Source organism: Melospiza georgiana, chromosome 5 (assembly GCF_028018845.1).
Source record: "Melospiza georgiana isolate bMelGeo1 chromosome 5, bMelGeo1.pri, whole genome shotgun sequence".
Classification (NCBI taxonomy): domain Eukaryota; kingdom Metazoa; phylum Chordata; class Aves; order Passeriformes; family Passerellidae; genus Melospiza; species Melospiza georgiana.
Window position 1 is genome coordinate 12,918,441 of NC_080434.1, and position 9,060 is coordinate 12,927,500.

The window sequence follows — 9,060 nt, forward strand, 5'->3', positions numbered from 1 at the left end:
GTTCAAGTACACCACAAAAATCTAATGAACTTCTAATCTTCTAACTTAAATTAGAATTTAACTTCTAATTCAGCATTGTAGTTTTAAATCATGGCTTCAAAATCCCACCTTATAGTCACATGGAGGCTTGGTTTGCGTTCTCTTACCATCTCTTTTATTGCCTATTCCTTCTAGGAAGACACTGTTTGTTTTTTTTCCTGCAGGTATTTTATAAAGAGAGAAAAAAAATGTAGTATAGGTCAGGTAATATTGTCACATTGAGCAATTTTGTTTCACCCTGCAATAATTTGTATTGCTCCTAACTTAGGTTTGTGTAAGTGATGAAAGGATATCCTTTAAAAAAGTAAAAATACCCCTTTAATTTTACTATTTGTATGAGTGCATATATATATATATATATATATATATATATATATATATATATATATATATATATACATACACATTATGACACCACAGAAAAACCACTTGGCAGACCCATATTTACACAGTATATTACAGCATGCATAAGAAAGGTTGTCCACATAATATAATCTTAACTAGCATCTTACAAAAAAAAGAAAAAAAAATCCACAATCTCATGATCCTGTCTATTGGGAAGCTCACATTTTATGACAATATATGATGTCACAATTCATAAAGCAATGAATTTTTTTCCCTGTGAGAAAAATCTCCATGAAATTGTTTAGCCAGCCAAGATGGCTGTGCTTATTTCCCTTGAGGGTAAATGCCAAGTTTCCTCTATGCTAAAAAGCACATAATTGTTTTATATTAAAGCATTTTTTTTCTGAAGTTACATTCTGAATTTGCTAAATATGGATGGCTGTAGTTCAGGGAAGGAAAAAATCTTTTCAGACAGGGGAAGGAGGGAGACAGTTCTCTCCTCCCCACTCTGGCATCATGTTGAGAGCACAGAAGTAGTTTTTTGCACCATGACATGCTGACAATTCTGGTTTGCTAGCATGACTGCCAAGGGTGGTGATGCCTGGGGACATCACTGTGTGACTGCACACACACAGGTGGGAGGCTCAGGCTTGGTCCTGACACCCCAGATTCCCTGGACTCCAGCAGGGCAGGGTCTGACTGAAGCATATTAATGGCTTTGGTCTCCTCAGAGCTGTCTTTGTCCCTGCTGCTTGAGAAAGATGCTTGAAGAGGTGTGAGTCACGGGATGTACTTATCAGCTGAATCACTTTGAAGCACTTGGGCAGCATCTTACATCAGCAAGCAGGGTAGGAAATGCTACTTTTTTTCCTCAATGTGCTAAAATCTCTCCAATGACAAAAGATCAAAAAGTAAATTACAAGCACAAAAGGACAAAGATCTCGTATAGAAAGCACCTTAAAAGGTGGATTAAGCAGAAGTGATGAACATGTGCCAGTATAATTTTGGATCCATAATGATTAAAAAAACTTATATATTTCATATCCTAGAATAAACAAGTACCTTAGGCAAATATATCCATCAGGATAAAGAAAACATGTCAAGCAGAACCCTGCTTTGATTGAAAATTATGGCTTTATAAAAACAGTTTATCACATTTTTCTAATATATTGAGAAGGTGCAGATTTAAAAAATATGGTAATGCCACAGATAAAACCAATCAACAGAAATTGCCTATAAATTGTCTGTCAAGCCTACATCATGAGAGTTATTTCCTACAGCTTTTACTGCTCATTTGTCTATGTAAGTAAAAAGAAAAAAAACACCAACAAAACAGTATAAAAGGTGGACAGAATGCTGCCCCAGCACCATAGCAGTATATTTTATTGCACAATGTTCAAAGTAGGTAGTGTAGTCCAGCCCTGTCAATGCCCAGCATTTTGGTTTTGAGGCATTAAGTCTTATAGAGGTTTTGGTTTAGAAAATCAAGTAACAGCTGCAAAGAGCACTATTTTGTTTGTGCATGTAATGTTAGATTTAACTAAACCTGAGCCTCTTGGATCAACCATTTGGATTTTTAAATAGCAAAGACTGCAGTTTGAGAAACTAAGCATCTACATGCATGTACACAAACCCATCAAGCTCGCTGCTGAAGTGAGAGGCAATGACACATGCAATAGCCTTTCTGTGCAGGCCACAGGCAGTGAGGAAGAGCTTGTTTATCTCACAGGAGTTCAGTGGAACTCAGTCCCATCAGTGAGATGGACTGCAGGAGTTACCCCAGATTTTGAAGTCATAGGATTTGCTGTTGATTGAGTCCCATGGGGACTCATGTTGTTCTATGGAAATGCAAAATTCTGTATTTATTCAAACAAGAGGTGGTAAGGCACTTGCTTATGAACCTTCCTGTTGCTACTGGCCCTAATAGGAATTATTGCTGTGGTTATCATTGCTCTTGACTATGACCTTATCAAAACCAGCACTAGTTTTACTACTGCATTGTGTAGGGATATGTATACATACACATACACTGGAACACCCACCATCTTAATTTCCATATATTAGCATCTCTGCCTATCTATTCACACAGTAGCTGAAGCTGAACTAAGAATTCCACCCACAGATAACTTGAATAAGTTGCCAAGACACTTAATTCCAAATTTACAAAAATATTCATCTAACAATCTTGTGAAGTCATTAAAAACAACAGTAAGAAACACAAAGGGAAACAGATAGGTAAAAATCACGTTATTTGTATCATTGTGTCTTTAGTCATTGTGACAATATAAAAAAAATTTCTCACTGAAACCAGGAAAAAAAAATTCACTGGATATTCTACTCTTTATGAGTATGTGGTAACATAAAATGTGTTTGCCTTTCATAGTGAAACTCACAAGGAAAGCAACTACTGAGAAATACTATGGTATTTGTAAAGCATACTATTAATTGAAAGAACTATAGCTCAACCTCTCTAATTACATTTTTCTCTAAACTCACAGAATATGGTGCTGAAGGGTAGGCAGTAACAACATAACTTGAAAATTGGGTTAAAAGTTGTTATGCAATAGCCTGCACTCCAGTACATTTTTAACAAGGTGGTCTTGATGCTTCAGTAAAGCATCAACATGCCAGAAGTACTCTGGGCTGTCTCCTTCTAAGAATCTTGAAACCTGGCCTGGGGGAAGGTGTCCCTGCCCTCAACAGGGGTGTTGGAATTTTAAGGTGATCTTTCAGGTCCTTCCAACCCACAGTGTTCTATGATTCTATGATAATAACAGTAAAGGCTCTGAAGGAGATTTTACTCTCCAATTTTAAGATGTTTACCATAAACTGAAACATGACATTATCATTTCAGAACTGCACAAACAATGAGTTCTTAGAAAAAAAAAATTTCTACTTGTTATTTTCTATCCTTACAAAACAGGTATAAACCCTCTCCAGCGTCTCTTCTGAAGAGACCTTCACCTTAAAGGATGGAGGGGGGACAGAAGAATGCATAAAACTACCTCTCCAAGTCCTATTCCAGCTTTTTCCACCTGCTTGCCTTCTGTGCATTGAAAGAGGCAAAGGAATCATAATGGTCCTGCACAGCTCATGGGATCCACTGGAACCCCTTTATTTGTGCTTCCCACACCTCCAGATAGGAACTAGTTGAAGAAAATTCCAATGGGTTGGTCTAGGCACTAGTTTAGCAGCCCTTTCCTACTCTATAATAGGAAACATTTTCAAAATCAGGTTTGGGATATTTAAAGCAAATAAATAAAACACTATTTAAACACGTATTTTAAATCTCATTCTGCAGTTGGAAGACTGGTAGGATTAAATGCTTTTTTTAACACAGATGAGTCAGCCTTAAAAAGTTAGCATTTGTTAAAAATGATGACAAATTACTTGTAAACTGTATCTCTATGCCCAGCATGAAATAGTGGTCCTTTCTTGTTGGGTGGGAGTTGCAGGTGTAAAGGGAGGAAGAACTTTGGGCAAATGCTACAAAGTCATTCACTGGACAACTCATGAAATTAAGTGCTTTTCTTCTATGTATAAAGAATTTCCTTATCAGTGAGGTAAGTAAAGAAATGAACTGTTTACAGAGGTAGCTAAATTTTCATTAGTAGTAAGAGATGTATAAAGGAGACTGAGAAAAAGAACAAGTTCAGTGGATGCCACTTGGATAAAGGATTTAGCTTAGATAACCTTTCCTATCTTTAGCATCACTGCTGCTATAATACAGAGATTTATGACATGACCTATAATAAACATTTTAATGAATACCAAATCAATTATATACAGTAATTAGATTTCCTATCAGCCTACCAAGCTAAAAAGTATGCATTAGACTGACTGCATGTAGTGGGGCAAGAGGAAAAAGAGGAAAGAAAGAAAGAAAGAAAGAAAGAAAGAAAGAAAGAAGAAAGAAAGAAGAAAGAAAGAAGAAAGAAAGAAAGAAAGAAAGAAAGAAAGAAAGAAAGAAAGAAAGAAAGAAAGAAAGAAAGAAAGAAAGAAAGAAAGAAAGAAAGAAAGAAAGAAAGAAAGAAAGAAAGAAAGAAAGAAAGAAAGAAAGAAAGAAAGGAAAGAAAGAAAGAAAGAAAGAAAGAAAGAAAGAAAGAAAGAAAGAAAGAAAGAAAGAAGAAGAAAGAAAGAAAGAAAGAAAGAAAGAAAGAAAGAAAGAAAGAAAGAAAGAAAGAAAGAAAGAAAGAAGAAGAAAGAAAGAAAGAAAGAAAGAAGGAAGGAAGGAAAGACAAACATAATGCAATATGCCTTAGCAAGACTGGGGGACTGGCCACATGAGACATGAAAGCTGCAGGGCAGTTAGAGCTATAAGTCTCAGATTTTTTTATTTTATCTTACTTTGTTCCATTTTTTGTCACTTGTTTACAAAAAAAATATTTTATTCAATTCTCTGTTGTGTATCACACAGGTGTATAGAATTCTCTACCACCTACAGAAATTGATGCAAGGCAAAATGTTGCAAATTAAGTCCACATGTAAGTCACTTGCTTAATTTCATTCTGAGATAATTTAGACCTGATGGATCTCTCACAGCAAATTTTTGTGATCTCTGGACAGCTTAAATAAAAATATATAATAAATAATAAGCTTTGAAAACAGATCTGAGTAGCCCCCAGGAATATCATGCACAACAGATGCTGCTGATTCTATTTTGCTGGTGACTCCTGTGTTCTTGTAACTCTGCACCAAAGGTTAGCTGAAACTATCTATTTGAATTTTTAAAATACAATTATTTGTGCAAGGTTCCATGTAAAGATATTGTCTACATCAATCAGCCAAAGAGGAGGCTGACACTGCAAAAACACTCTGTTAACAGGTGAAATACATGGTTACATGAAATGTTGAACCTTTCACATGGTGACTCTCTTCATTCTCTTTGCCATTTCAATAAACTCTGTGCTGTACTACACCTCTTCCAGTGACACTGAAGTACTTGCCATTTTTCAGGTTCTTTCTCTGCTTTGGACACATCAACAATCAGTTCAATTAAAAATGTACTGGTTTAAACTCAAAATTTTTTAGGTAGTGTTACTAGAATCGATACTTAACCCCTTGTCTTTATAAACCTATCACACTGTCATTGTAACTATGATCAGGAGGGGTCCGTCCAGAGGTACAATCCTATTGTTGGGAAAAAGTTTCATTACTTCATTTAACAATAAGGAAAACTACAGTAAATCTATCCTTGAGTGACAAGATGATCTGGGAGAAGATTTATACTCTTCATTGACACTTCATTCAAGAAAAAAGAAACTTCCTAAACTCTTCAAGGAAATTTCATGTCTGTGGGGACAAACAGGTTTGCCCTATTGTAAAACCTTAGAAAAATACATTTATAATAAATAAGAAACCAGATTTCAATAATACTAAGCAGACATTAAAGGTCTTTTACCTTTTTTAAGAAGATTTTTTATGTATGATTGAAGTTTATACAACACTCCAGAAAAGCCATGTGTTAGATTGAAAAATAAAATCAGAAGCATTTTCTGTCATATAAGTATACATGAAAAAATGAGAACGTTAATGTCTTAGAAAGTGTATGTCCAGCTCTGTACCGTTACTCATTTAACAAAGCAGAAAATAAGATACTGTACTGTAAACAAAAAACTACAGTAAAAGGACATTTTGAAATTTACACAAGTTTGAGTTCATAAACATTTTGGTTGCTCCATAACAGTTTTCATAAAAAAAGGAATAAAAAACCCTTGGACAGCTTTCATCACTCTTGACTACTTTTCACTTAAATGCACACAGACATACTTTATATAGCAATATACTGATGTACTCTTAACATGGATATTAAACTACTATTACTGTTTTTTTAACTGAGATGTGTATTATCCAATCAATATTATCTGAATTGAAATACTCATACATTATGTATTCCATCATGTTGTTAAGTATAAAAACATGAAAATATAACTTTACATTATTTCAGTTATATACATCAGTTCAGGCTTGACAAAGATTTTTTAATGCTATGAATTTTAGAGGAATGAGCCCAGAGGTACAATAAATAGCTTTCCACTGTATACAGTAATGCATTTCTACTTTTTTGAAAAAAAAATAATTACCATATGAGTATTATTTTAGTTTGGTCATTCTAGCATTGAACATTAAAAATCCGAATGCATTCCCCAACATTCCTGATGAGGAGTAATGCACAGAACACCTATGAATTACAGATGTGCCAAGAAATTATTTAGTTCAGTTGGGGGGAAGTATTGGTAAGACAGACATTGAAAACACTGTATACACCTCTTTTGCTGGCCACGCTGGGAGTATACACTGTGTTCACATGCTTGCAGAAACAGGCTCAGAGTTTGTACCACGAGAAGGGACTTCAAGTTTCTGATCAATGCTCTGCCTTCTCCAATGCTCAGTAAACATTATACTTGAGTCTAAGAAATTGATTCCAACTAAAACTGCAAGTCATATTTAAATTTTTATTTAATTCCAAAATAAAAGAGATTTACCGATACTGCATGAGGCAATGTATCGACAATGCAGAAAAATGTAAGCTTTTCAACCAAATGTACAGAATTGTTTCTACAGGGAAAGCTAGAGAAACACGATGTTACTTTGATTTGCATTAGCATTTAAATTAATATTATTGCACCCCTCCTAGGATTCCTTTTTGCTTTTTAAGTAGTTATTGTTTTTTCAATACACACAATTAAAAAGTATGGTAACTTCAGCTAGCAAAGAATACTCATAATAATTAAGATTCAGGAAAGTTTTCATCAGTACAGACTTGCATCTAATTCGAGTTATCAATCTTAATTCAAAAAGACATTGCCAAGGTTTTGGGTTTTTCTTTTCACAAAAGCTTCACTAGCTACTGCTTAGAATTACCTTTTAACAGTTTGAAAACTGCTTCCTTAGAGAAACAATTTGAAAACTCTCTTTTTTTTTTTTTCATTCTTTAAAAAAAATACTTAACACTTTTTACTGCTTGCCATTTATCAGCTTTTATCAATACTCTTCTCTCTCTGTACACATACTTATGAACTCAACTGTACAAAAGTAGAGATAGGTTTGAACCAAATCTTTGGATCATTAAGTCTCTGCATGTCAGAGTTAAGAGGAGCTCTAAAACAGCACCCATCCTCATGTGCCAGTATCAAGTACTGCTCCAACCCAGAACAACCTTGATCTTCAGAGTTCAACGAGCGTATCTGAGCATCACAGCTTGGGCTCATCTGCAGAAAAAACTATTGAACAGATTTGAGTGAGCTGGAAGTGGCGACACTGCCAAAAACTGAAACATTGACCCAACCTTGACAGTGTCCTTTTAGATTTCAGACTCTTTATAACCCAACTGTAGCTAGTAAAATTAATGGAACACTTGCAAATAAAACCATAGAAAAAAGTTTATTTCAAATGTCAAGCATTGCCAAGTAAATTTTATATTAACACCAAATGTTAAAGAATAGGATATACAGCAAAGTTTTAATAACAATATTAAATTACAAGATTTGAACCTTTCAATCATTATTTCTTCTCTTCTCAACATTACATATTTGGCTTTGAAAAATACGGAACTGATGCCTTAAGCCTTATTTTCATATTCCACTTCCCCGTAGTCTAGATTTTTTTCTTTTTTTTTCTTATTTTTTTTCTTTTGTCATATCCAACCATTATGGAAGCAAATTTATTTAAAAGCCAGTTTTTGTTTGTGAAAATACCTAAAAATATTTTTTTCATTTTATACTTTTTTTTTTTCTTATAAAACATGTCACATCTTGATGCAATTGATGTCAAGTGTGCTTAAGTCAATATGAACCAAGGGACTAACAACAGTGGCTGCAGAAACTGGTGTGTTGCCTGTACAACGACTTCAGTTAGATTACAGTACTTCCATGTTAGCTGTGCATGTCAGTCAAGCTTCATCTTGAACTTGTGTAGAAAATGGTGTTGTGTTTTGAACCAAGCATTCATTACAATCCAAGATGAACTCCACAAATACAAGAATTTTTTCTTGGCTGAAAGAAAAGTCTTCAAGATACTGGATGCCTCTCACCACTTTGACAATAAACGCACAAGGAAACCATTGTGTAAGGCACTCAAAAGGTTCTTATCAATCACGAGAGATCAGTCACACTGACATTCATTCCCATGCCAGGACTCACGTAAGGTACTGCATGCACTGCTTTTGGAAATTCTGGAGTCATAACACGTCCATTTTCTCCAGTACTTCCTGTAATTGACAGCCTTGCCTTGCTCCTCATGGCATCATTCAAGGTCATCTTAGGAAAGAGAAAGAAAAATAAAATGATACATTACAGAAATTCAGTGTTTCAGACAGAGGGCCTGATTCTCTTCTTGCTTACGTTTGGCTGGCACCAGTGTAACTTCATTGGCTTCAATGAGGTTACTCTTGACTTACTCTAGAGTAAGTGAGAGGAGAATCAGATCTTTTTGCAGTTTCTTTAAACAGCCTTTAGCAAATGAAAACAGACACTTAAGCAAAAGCTGCACTACAGTTGTCACACACATCTACGCCAGGACAACCCACACTCAGTCAGTAACAGGTCATTCAGTTAGTTACTGACCAGCAACATAAAGAACAGCAATACATACACCACGGTCCCTTGGCCAACTTCCTCATTCAACAGCTTAAGGACACAACAATGAAGCTACGGCGTGCATTTAGAAGTTTGTATT

The 9,060-nt window shown here is 35.0% G+C and overlaps 1 protein-coding gene across 3 annotated transcripts in view; it reads right to left on the bottom strand.

Moving 5' to 3' along the window:
• Positions 1–5,776: 5,776 nt before the first annotated feature.
• The window catches only part of GRIA2 (glutamate ionotropic receptor AMPA type subunit 2), an 87,433-nt gene continuing 84,149 nt past the window's right edge, over positions 5,777–9,060 (bottom strand). For all 3 annotated transcript variants that reach the window (XM_058024239.1, XM_058024240.1, XM_058024244.1), the window contains one exon: positions 5,777–8,642. Coding sequence is in view for 1 of the 3 variants with exons in the window: in XM_058024244.1 (XP_057880227.1) it covers positions 8,478–8,642 (165 nt within the window). In the remaining 2 variants the exon portion in view is untranslated. The remainder of the gene's footprint in view (positions 8,643–9,060) is intronic.